Source organism: Pectinophora gossypiella, chromosome 19 (genome assembly GCF_024362695.1).
Source record: "Pectinophora gossypiella chromosome 19, ilPecGoss1.1, whole genome shotgun sequence".
Classification (NCBI taxonomy): domain Eukaryota; kingdom Metazoa; phylum Arthropoda; class Insecta; order Lepidoptera; family Gelechiidae; genus Pectinophora; species Pectinophora gossypiella.
In genome coordinates this window covers 8590010-8602278 of record NC_065422.1, presented here as the reverse complement: position 1 = coordinate 8602278, position 12269 = coordinate 8590010, and the positions used below count along the sequence as shown (strand labels likewise).

The 12269-nt window shown below is 36.3% G+C and overlaps 2 protein-coding genes across 2 annotated transcripts; one reads left to right on the top strand and one right to left on the bottom strand.

Moving 5' to 3' along the window:
* Positions 1-311: 311 nt before the first annotated feature.
* LOC126375723 (uncharacterized) lies at positions 312-3365 on the top strand. The gene is made up of 5 exons (XM_050022821.1): positions 312-451; positions 887-1068; positions 1636-1807; positions 2693-2788; positions 3228-3365. Exons 1-5 carry the CDS (start codon positions 407-409, stop codon positions 3363-3365), a joined length of 633 nt encoding a protein of 210 aa, XP_049878778.1. The 5' UTR covers positions 312-406.
* A 294-nt stretch (positions 3366-3659) lies between these two features.
* On the bottom strand, positions 3660-10934 carry LOC126375667 (uncharacterized). Its single transcript, XM_050022730.1, has 5 exons — positions 10790-10934; positions 6953-7190; positions 5774-6587; positions 5104-5274; positions 3660-4394 (listed from the first exon to the last, which is right to left on the bottom strand). Exons 1-5 carry the CDS (start codon positions 10857-10859, stop codon positions 3915-3917), a joined length of 1773 nt encoding a protein of 590 aa, XP_049878687.1. The 5' UTR covers positions 10860-10934; the 3' UTR covers positions 3660-3914.
* Between the last annotated feature and the right edge of the window lie 1335 nt (positions 10935-12269).

The following is a 12269-nucleotide window of genomic DNA, read 5'->3' as shown; positions in this document are numbered from 1 at the left end:
GTCTAAGTATAAGAGAGAGACTCAAGGCAATTTATATTTTGCTTAAATTGTGTGCCATCCGTGGAGGTCAAAGAGCAACACGGGAGGTCTATTGCTGTATGGCGGAGCTCCGTGTTGCTCGATATTTGCCATAAAAATATTCCTTCCCCATCATAGAGCAACAAGGACCTCCGACGACGGGGTCGACATAGGTACTTAATCCATAGACAAATATGTAAGTAAGAAGTAAACATTGACAAGCCAAAAATCACTATCGTTTTTTGACAATTCATTATGACACAATAATTTTGGACAAGGAGCGGCTCCAATTATCCAGTGAATAAATTCTGTTTATGAAATTGAAGCGTTTATTGTAACGTGTAGTGTAATGATGAGCAACCACGAACATGAATGAGCACAGTTGGAGATGGGATCGAGAATATGTCAAGTGTTATTGTGGCTGTTTCTCGCAGTTAGTACAAAATTACCTTAATTCTTCTTCTTCAAATTCTGTTCTTTGGCTGCGTATCAGCGCCAAGAGTTGGAAAACATCGCTTCCTCTGAAGACGTTGAATTTATCTTCAAGTCTTCATTTTATAGCAGTCGATATATTTGTATCATGAAAGATCAGAGTATATCCCGCGTGTCTCTATCTAGTTTGATCGAAAGCAGCACAGGTTAAGTATGCCCCATACTTCATTCGTTTGATGTAGATCTTCGCTTATGCCTAATATTATTGGGACTACAAGTATGAATTCCACTGAAATAGATTTTATGAGTGAATTTATGTTTGGATCATAGACACTTAAAGAATTTATGTCTGGTTATTGGCAATGGGTTCGCGTTGTACTATACACCTCACGATAGTTTTATTCAGATAATAACGTAACGTTACAATTTTTTCTAGTGGCCGGAAATTTCTTCGGACGCTGACTCCGCTCTAGAACTTGGCTCGGTAGACCCTGAGTTCTCCCATGAGGACCGCTGGATCTTTAGACACAAGAAGTCAGATGACATAGACAGACCATGTCTCTCTGTCCATCCGAACGCGCGAGATATCGGCAAAAGGTTTTACGCCATATTACCCTAGTAAGTAAGCTTCTTTGTTCGTTTCTACTTGGCTTCCTTTTTTAGCGTGTCTGAGCTTTATGTACCGAAGCTGTGATCTTTTTCTTTGAGAAGATCTACTTTTGTTGCAATGATTTTGTTCTTGCTTTTCAATGTCGCTAAATAGCAGCAAGTATTAATTAAAAAATCGTTTAGGCCCGGCTTTACTTTTAAGACTGGATTTGTAAATATACTTACTGTGAGTCAAAATTAATATATATTTATAATTTATTACAGGCGGGCGTTAGTAACATTGTAACGACTACTGAGGGGGTTGATTCAGAGTTCCGTCGCCAAATTCATGTGTATCTTTTATTTAAAAAAATATTATTTTTCTATATTTTTGCTGAATCATCTCCGTTAGTATTCGTTACGATGTCACTAACACCCTGTATAGCTTCTGGTCAAGTACCGAAATAGTTAATAAACTTTCCAAATTACTACAGAGACAGCTCGGACATTGGACATTTGGAAACTTTGTTAACTATTTACTTGACCAAAAATAAAGAATGAAAGAATGCCACTTAAACATAGAATTGCTTTTGCTAGTTTTGACAAAGAACACGCGAACACCGCATTTCTTCACAAGTTTCGTGGAACTGTAAACCAGATGGCTCAAGGAGAAGACATGTTGGATCGCGAAGCAGCATTCTACGCCGCTGTCCTCACTCCTGTCATATTCCTACAGCATTACAGAGATACCTGGTGTTTATTAGAAAGGGTAAATATATTACATTTACTTACTACAAAATTACATCAAACAAAGAATGATACAACGTCGCCTTATAGTAATACCACGTAAGCACCTTTTTGAAAAACCAAATTTGGTTGAGATTTTTGTTAACAAATCATGCAATAGACATGCTAGTTTCAATCCATATAAAAAAAATGGTCTAAATTTTTGCCCGGATTGAAAATGAGGGATTTTCCAAGCTACGGTCCCCAAAAAAATTTAGATTTTGCTGTAAAAATTAGCCTTCGTTTAACTTTCTCATATATATCAGATATGTACATCTTTTACCTTTGTTTTTGGGTACTTATAAATGATTCCAAAAAAACATTTTTATGTAAAATGTGGCAAGATGACATTAAGTACATCGATCGGAATGTCAAAAAGTTATCAGATTTCATGTAGAGCCAAGCTTCTAACTCTACACGGGTTAACTATGGAAATCCTAATTTCACAAACTGTACACGTTAGGCAAACTATGATAAACTATGGGGCTTGTCCGTTTCGTTTCTACGAGAACTATAATAACAGAATGACAATGAACAGTCAATAAAGTTGCCAAGGTGACGTGTGATGTGTGATGGTAGCGAAATAGCCAAGCCAAGCATATTTTACTTAAGAATTTGTAAACTTAGGGTTTGTATACTTAGCCCGTGTAGAGTTAGAAACTTGGCTCTACATGAGATCTGATAAATTTTTGACATTGCGATCGATATGATCTCGACTTGGCACATTTTACATGGCATAGTTAATTGATGAATGCACTTAAATGAGAAATGGTTGCTATTTTATAAGAGCACGTGATTCAGATGACTCCCATGTTTAATACTATTTTGCAACAGCCTGATCCGGTAGTGATAGATAAATCATTTTCAGTTTCATCGGGCACTGCGTTTGTACCAAATTTCACATCCAACTGACAAGAGATCTTCTTTGAAATTGCTGCAGAATCTCAGAGCTGTTAATCAAAAGGTATGATAAGGCAAGAGTTACATTTACACCTATTTGCTCTAATCATTTACCAAAAATAGGCTAAATAGGCTATGTAGAGCTATTATAATTAGGTACTTAGTGTAGTTTCCTAGGTCAAAGATAAATAATAAAAATTCTGAGTAAGTACTAAATAAAGACAGATCTAAAGGTGACAAAAAACTTTTTTCTATTTAAGTAATTAACTTATTTATGAATTTGAATAAAGAAGAGTGTAAGAATAAATGCGACATTTTGTCACGCTTTTCTATGATATCACAGATTGCTTTTTCAAACTTATTACATAGTAATTTTGTGTTTTGACGTTTAGTAATAAGTAACTGATTTGACTAGTTTCATATTTCTTTCTCGTACGTCTATGCTACATCAAAACGATATGTTACGCGTTGAGCTTGTCCTAGATTTTCTTTCTGATTGTCAGATTCGGTCATTTGTGCTGAATTTGCCGGGCGTAGTTCCTGTGACTCGTACTACCACGACCCTGGACCCTGATGATGAAGAGATTCATGACAAGAAGGACATTCGTTATCTCAAGGAACTCGTTAAGAATCTTGGTTGAAAATGGCGTTTCTATTGTGCATGTTTAATAAAGTTTTCCTCTGTTCGACGGTTTTATTTATTAATTATGTTATATTGCGATTGAATCTGTAATTATTTCATACTTAGCTAATAATAACTTAACTAACAAAGGCTGAGAGCCTTTAGCACTCCCCATTTGTTCAGCTATGTACTTAACTATATAAGTACAGCAAATCCACGATAAGTCACATAATAAAAGCCATTATTATCAAACGTTATTATCTGGTTGGCAGAAAACGTAAGTATTTCAGTGAAACAATTTTCTATAAGTAATATACTCAATATATTTTATTGCGCAGTTTTAAGTAGTTAGTAATTATAATAAATATAATTTACGTAATAGTATATAGATATATTAATAACAGTATTGACCAAATCATTAAAGAAGCTTATTATATTCTGTGTGGCTATGTAACTGTTATATTTTATTCATTGTTCACATTTCCCATTGGTACTTCGTCATAATCTTATAGTCCTTATTTGTAAGCCTACTAGGTTCCGTTGCAATATAAAATTACCCAGGATTAATTCAAGACAGACTGCGGTAGGTTCGCAGCCCGTTAGTGTATTTCTGAAATATTAGGAATATGGCTATCAACGTCAAAAGAAGGATTCCTATCACCAGAAGTATGATTAGTGGATAAGAATCTTCACAGGGGGAGCTGAAACTGTAACTTCTAGCATTACACGATTCAGCCAGATCCAAGTAGTTGACTGTAGCATACATCTTAATGCTACCATTATGTGAAGAGAAGATTTCTCTTGTTTCCAGTTTCTTTGGCCCATGTGGAGTAACTTTTATCAGTTTCACAACTACTGGCTGGTTGTTCAGGTCGATTTTTAGCTGCTCAGCGATATTCCTGGGTATTTTATAATTATTTCTGTAAATGTTTTGAAGTGTTCCTTTTATGATTTCGATGCCAGCGTTAATTTTGTTTGTGTAAAGATCATTGATCTTCTTTATTCTGTGGTCCGGCATTACGTTTAACGAGAATACTTCTCCTATATTCTGTAACCAATAAAATTAAATATTCAATCAAGAGAAATATTATTTTCAGAAGAGTCAAGAGTAAGTGGATCGCGAGGAGTGGAAATCTGTCATCTACTTACATAAAAAAAGGATTAAAAGGGAGGGTAAAGAAGGACAAAAAATAAATAAACGGATAAAAGGATTAGAAGAAGAAGGAACTAGTTACAATCTTTATTATAAAGCGTCAAGACTAGTATAACCTAATGCAAATAGTTGCAAATAGTTTCTTGATTATTTGTTTCTGCCCACCCCTTCGGGGAATACGGGCCTCCCGCCCGTATTTGTATGTACTAGTAAAACCTCAGCTGTAGGTTTTGAAGTTTAAAGAAGTTCCAGATCAACTGATAAAGCTCTCAATATCGTGGCTTTTTACAGTGGACAAACATGAAGATAACAATTTTACGAGTATTGATGGATTTGTCACGGATGACAGTCGCTACTTGGCCGGACAAATGAGGAGTCCTAAAGGCGTTAACATTGTGTCTCCCGAGAAGCACCGTTAAGCAATAATTAAGTATAGGGAGTGGAATTCTTTGCCGTCTTCTGTATGCATATAACCCGGGTGCTTTCAAGGCCAGAGTGAACAGGTACCTTCTGGGAGAGCTCGCTCCATCTAAGGCCTCGTCAATGCCTTCGGGCAAGTCTGGGGCCAAGAGCAAACCCATCTAAGGTAAAAAAATACCTTTACCTTTAGTACCTCCGATTGCCCCCGAAAAGGCCAACCTCGCCATATCCACATTATTCTGGCTTTTGCAGTCATACCAAGTTTGGATGCATTTTCTACTAGTTTCTTTGCATATCGTTCGCCTACGTTGGCTATTATAATAAAAGCTTGTTCTTTCTTTAGTTCCTGAAGAGCCTGAAAATAAGATCCAGTATTGGTATTCTTTCGACTACTTAATCTTTATTTTAACATGTGTATGGAATATTTTATTAAATATATTAATATAATTGCATCTTTTTAGGTTCTTTTTTAATGAGGGTCATTTTAGGCTACCTACGTTGCCCAAAAATAATATAGAAGCCGCTGTCGAGATTTAACGTAATAATTACCTGTTTTCTCATTACTCGGGTAAGTACATTATTATTCAAAAATACAATGTAATGGCTGAAGCGTATATACAAATATTTGTTACTTGATTGGATCATATTATGTATAGAATTATGTTGCTACCACCCAAAACAATGCATATTTTATTACTCTTATCCATTAAATTTGAAGGTTAAACGAAAGAAAATCTTTACAGCGCCATCTATTCTGTTTTTGAGGAACGTAGCCTGGAAAGTCTCTCATTGTATTAGAAATTTTAACGAAGGAAATGTCTTTGTCTTTGTAATAAATAAATGAAAGATCATACCTTCTTAAAGTCGCAAGTTATTCCCAAACATTGCTTTAGAGAATAGACAACTCCTTTTTCTCGAAACAGTGCAACCAATTCTTCTTCAAAAGAATCACTGTAAGGCGAGTCATCTGATATTATTGCTATTCGATTCCAGTGTTGCCTCTTTATAAAGTTCAGCAGTGCATACTTCAGTAAACTGTTATAATTGTTAAACAGGGTAAACGAATTCGGATACATAACAGTATGTTCTGGTAACAGGTACGGTATATCGTAAAACAGTACTGTTAGATTTGTAACTGTCTCTTCTTGAAGTGGTTTAGGTACAAGAGCAGCTTCTATACCCATCTCAGTATAATCGCCAATTTTAGTACAATCTTTAACAATAATCTGCGTATCATCCACTTTCTCATCAGTACAAAGTAATATATTCCTGTTTTTTGTCTTTATCACTTCACTCCAGTTCGGATAACTAGATTCATTGTAATTTTCATCAAATTGTTGTAGAATCTCGTAAAGTACTTTGTATCGTTGAATGCGATTGCTAATTACTATTGTAAAAGTGTTCATACTTTCTACGGTTACTGTGCATGTTTCGTATTCTATTCCATCTATTGTTTTATTGTGTCCACTTTTACAAACTTTGATACAACCATGGTCAGTTCTTCGACATTCTTCGGAAAATGGTAAGCCAATGTTAATAACGCCATCTGAGTCTTTTTCTTCTTTCCTGTGGTCTGTAAGGCCGACGATGACTGACGTCACCAAGCTATCACCATCATCATGAAGATTCATTTTGTCAGTTATGTTTACTTTTAAATTAATTACATTTCTGTAACATAAAATGTATGGTGTTAATGGAGAGCATGTTGTTGGAGTTCACAAACGGTTCACACGAATAGTGGAAACTTTCGTAGCTGCTGTATAACAACATAATATAAGCTTATATCCTCCTATATCCCAGCTGCGGTAGTCAGAGGTACATCTATCGCTATACGAACTAAGTACCCACACCTTACCGAGGTTTCGGTTAGACTAACGTGATAGGTACTGAGCCGTATCGCCGTCTATAATGGTCGAGCCAACAGTGTTAGTGAAAACTATTGGTGCAATTCCGATACTGGGGTTCGAATGGTACTACCCATTATAAGTACTTATATATTTAGTCTAAAAAATGAAGAATTGAATAAAACTTACTTAAGATACTTCGCGACAATTCTCGTAGCTTCCAAACCATCCGAGCAAAATTCATCGACTTTTTTGACGTCAAAGCCGAGGTGATGGGCGATTACTGTAAATTTCTCGTTCCTGGCATTGTGTTGTGTATCATTAGACCATAGAAGATATATTTGTATCTCGTCATGGTTTTCAACCTTATGTGTTCTGTGAGCATGATGGATTGAATTAAGATAGATGGATAAATTCATGAAATTACCTGGAATTTAAAAAATTACATATTTATTATTTAAATCTATTTACATTTTTATTTTATTTATTTATTTTATTTATTTCTAAAACTAAGTACAAACATGTAACCTACAGTTCAGCAAAGAAGTAGGTTTAGATGTAGTAAAAAAAAAATCGAAAGCACAATACATGTTTTGTAAGGATTATCAGAAAAATATACACGAGTGTTAAGAATAAAAGGTAAGTGTAATTTTGCAGTAAAATAATTGTTGCTTTATATTTGGATCACATTATTTTTAGAATTATGTTGGTACTACTGTTTATTTTGATTAAAATAATTTATTTATTTATTTTATTTATTTATTTTATTTTTACAGTTTCACATTCAGCCATTACATAATAATGGATGGAAGATGTAATTGTGGATGGGTGTAATAAAAAGGGTCATCATAATTATATATTCAAAAACAAAGATAAAAGATGCATAAGTATACTGGGTGTTAGTGACATCGTAACGAATACTGAGAGGGATGATTCAGACCATGATTCTGAGTTAATATCTAGTGGAATTTTCCGTCGCAAAATTCATGAAATTTTGAGTTTTGTTTTTAATTATTTTCAATTCCATATTGTGCTTTTAGCTGCATAGAACCCAAATTTCAATAAAAAAAACAATAATGACAAATTATCGAAAATTTTCGATGTAATGGAGACAACAGCTGCTCGAACGGGTCAACGGCCACACGCACCGCGCGCCGCGCGCCCCGTTCCGCACGCCCCGCTCCGCGCGCCCCGCGCCGCACGCCGGCGGCGGCGGCGCGGCGCGGCGGCGGCGCGGCCTACAAAGTAGGCACTACGAACCGATCCTATTTCTTTCTCTGTCTATCGTAAATTATAAATTTATTTTATTCTTATTCTTAAATGGACGGATAATCAACAGGCATAAAATTTATGGAATACACGTCAATTTTAAGCAGAAATCTAAAACAACCGACAGAATTAAATTGACAGCACACGTCAAACGGTTTGCATACCAGCGAGATACCTTTTTGATTCGACCGGGTTATTCATTCATTTACTCATAGGAATCGGGGCCAATGGCCCACCGACACCGCCTAATTTTATTTTAGGTTATATCCGTCATTTTCGTATCCGTCGAAAAGGAAAGGGACGGATGATTCACAGCTCTTAATTTTAGGAAGAATGAGTAAATTAATGTGTCGGGTTATTGACTGACGTAAAATTTTTAGACGGTTGGTTTAGATTTGTGCTTAAAATTGACGTGTGTTCCATAAATTTTATGCTTGTCGATTACCCGTCCCTTTCCTTTTCGGCGGATAAGAAAAGGACAGATATAACTTAAAATAAAATTAGATGGTATTTACAGGAATTAGCACCAATATCTACCTAAAACAGTTGAAACAGTAAATAATTGTATTCTTTGTTGTCATTAGAATAACTAACAACCAACTAACACAACCACCACAGATTAGATAATTAGTTACCTACTAAGTCAACCATCCACCAACTTAGTATGTAAGTACCTACGCAAAACCTCGCTACACAAAAATCGAACGAGATCGCGTCTAGAATTGGGCGGACACTCCGCCAGAGTGTTGCCTATCGATATTCTATCGATACCTAGTTAAAAAAAAACCAATAGTAGGTACCTATCGATAGATCTTTTAGATCAATACCCATTATTGTTACAAAGCAAGACCTATCGGTACTATCGCTAGTATCGATCTAAATGTACTATCACTACTTTCGATAGTTTAGACAATTTTCAAGTTCAACAATTGATAATCTACCTATCGATAGTTCGGCAACTCCGCCGCGTAGGCATGTTCAAAGAAAAAAATTGTCCGTGAGGAGTGATCTTATTTTTCTTGTTACATGTTGGTACCGAGGTACTAAGTACGTACATACTAAGTTATTCGTGTTTTAAATCTCATTGTTAAATCATCAGTAAAGAACTAATTAAACCTATCCTGTTCTGTGTACAATATTCATGTAACGGCTACGTGCTTACATAAGTACCTAGTAGACGGGAGCAACGACTTAACGTACCTTCCGAAGCACGGATCATTTTACTTTCGGACAATCAGGTGATCAGCCTGTAACGTCCCAACCAAAGGCCTTATAAACAGATTTTTGTGATATGTCCCCATCGGAATACGAACCCGGACCCTCCGCATCCCATCGCTCAACCACTGGACCACATAGGCCAAGAAGGTTCTAAGACATAATTAAAGGATCCTGGGACGCAAGACCTCCGAGTTAGGGCTTGTTTGATCTGTCTTGATGGATACTCGGACGTGAATAGCCTCACGGATCAAGGGCAACGCGCGCCAATAAAGTAGGCATTACGAACAGATACTAGGTATTTCTTTGAGTTGATAGGTATCAAGTGAAGTTTCCTGTCGCAAAATTCATAAAAAAATTAGATTTTTTTCAGTCCCATATTGTGTTTTAAGCTGCATAGAACGCACATTTAAAATAAACAAATAAAAATTACTAATTATTAAATTTTATCAATGTCATCAATAATAATAATAACGTATCTACAACTTCAGCTATGCGCAGGTGAATAGCCGGCGCACGGGTCAAGGGCAACGCTCGCCAATAAAGTAGGCATACGAACAGATACTATTTCTTTCTCTGTCACTTGCACCATAAACATACTTCTCTCTCTCTGTCTAGTCGTCGGCTCGACTCGGCCGTGGCCGGCGCGTCGTCGGCGCACCTTTGATGCTTTGCGCTAACGCCGCCGCGCGCTTCCGCTCAGTCGAATACTAAGCTTGACCCGAATCGCGTGATGTTTTTCGAGGATATTTTTTTCGTGTTTGTGAGTGTTTTGTGTTTGTTTTATTCTGTAAATGAGTAGTGTCGACTATGATGATAGATCATAGACCATTTACTGCACAAAAGTATGGAAGATTGTTGATGTTTATTAAACAGCAAGGTGTTGTGTTTGTGAGTGCGTGTGATACCTACCTACCGCGGAGGAAACGCGATGTTGCATACCTACGTGACGTGACATGTTCTAGGGTACCTACCTAGGTACTTCATCCGAAGGAATAACAATTAAGGTAAGGCAAGAGTAGGGTTTTTATTGTTAATAAGTTAGGAACGTTTTAATAACTGGTAGGTAGGTACCGTGCGTGAAAAATCGTGGCAGTAGGTGTTCTACTTCAACAAACTCAAAATTTTTAAACGTTGCACCACTAAGCATCTAAATACAAGAGAATGAAAACTCCTACCTAGATACAACATCGTATCACGCACGCACGCGTAACGTAGCCGTGCGTAGGTTTAACGTCTGTGTGCCGCGTTGTTCGACTTACATTGCGGCACAGTAAAAATTGAAAATCTTAATTAAACATTTGCGACAAGAAAAACACCCACCATCGTTTTTAGTACAATCAAATAGGCGTTCCATTTTTTTTTCGTTACGATGTCCCTAACACCCTGTATAGTCTGTTATCCATGAAATTGGAAGGTTTAACGAAGGAAAAACTGTACTGCGGTTTTTTATATTGTTTTGAATACTATAGTGTGGACAGTCCTTCATTGGGTCGATGGCCTTCTTAGCCAAATTGAAATAGTTAAAAACGTAAAACTTACTTGTACAATCCTCCTCGCAAGTACATAGATTGAAATATAGCACGGTTACCAAATATATGGTCACTTTCATTTTAAAACTGATGTTTAGTATGTAACTTGACCGAACATAATGTCACTCGGGTATAAATATACGTTCTAATCTACAATTCAGTTTGAATGACAGGAAAATATGAATAACAGTAGTTTTCCTCGTTTCGATGTTTCATTTTATGATTTTAATTAATTACACATACGTACGGTCACGAGCACTAATATGTATACACTTTGGTACCATGTCACATTAACTTTTTGACAAATTGAACTGTAAGTCTCACTAAATGTCAAATATGTCAAATATGCGACAGAGTCCTAAAGTGGGTATATTATATTGCTCGTGACTGTACCTACATTTAATTAAACATACAAAAATCTCGCCTGTTCTCCCTCATTGGATGCAACAAACAAAAAAAAGACAACTTGCAGCCATTTTTGATACAAGTACTAGGATGGTTAGAACATTAGGCTTACGAGCTGAACGTCCGAGATTTTTTGCCTTCCGAAGCACGGATCATGTTACTGTCGGACAATCAGATGATCAGCCTGTAATGTCCTGATCAAACTAGGGATCACAAAGTGATTTTTGTGATATGTCCCCACCGGGATTCGACCTGGGGCCTCCGGATCGTGAGACCGACGCTCAATTACTGGACCACAGAGGCCGTTAAGCAAATAAATAAAGTGCACCTATAGACATGGAGTTTAAAATAAAAGACTGGTAGCGTAGTCCGTTTAATTTATTACTGTATAGCTGAAGCGTCTCTGAAACATCATCAAAAAACCAGATACATTACATTTGCATTATGATGTTTATGTGTGGGTATTTTTACGTCAAAAGCGTTTACCAGTTCAGCAGAAGTATCATATTTATTTAATGGTACGATTGACTGAAGTGGTACAGACTTAATGCTACGTGTGTTCATTTTTTCCAAGCTTTCCACTAGTCGTGATAGCACTTTTATATACGCCCCGCTGAAGGCATGAGTATTTCTTGATGGGTTTCTGTTGTCTCTCCTGCTTCCACCACCGCTTGGCTTTTTGAAAGGATTGTGGATAAACAGGTCTTGATACGCCGGATGTTCATTTGATTGTAGGAAGGTAGCAACGTCTTGATCGGTGTCTTGGCAATTTGTGAAGTTTAGAATCTGGAAGAAAAGAGAAGACAACATTTAAAAAAAACGATTTCATTATGACATTTACTTTTTTTATAGTTTTTATGTAAAGGTCTGAACTTATTCTGCCTTCCTCTTCTGACCTCGTGGATTTTTCAATATATTTCTATTATTACTGAATTAAAAAATCTGAAAAAATGTGTTTTGTGTAAATCATAGAAATATCTCGAAATGGTTTTCGATTTAAGGCACCTTAGTAAAAATTAAAAATGTTGTCAATTGTTGATGTACAATTTGTTACTATCACTGACTATAATCACGGATTATATAGG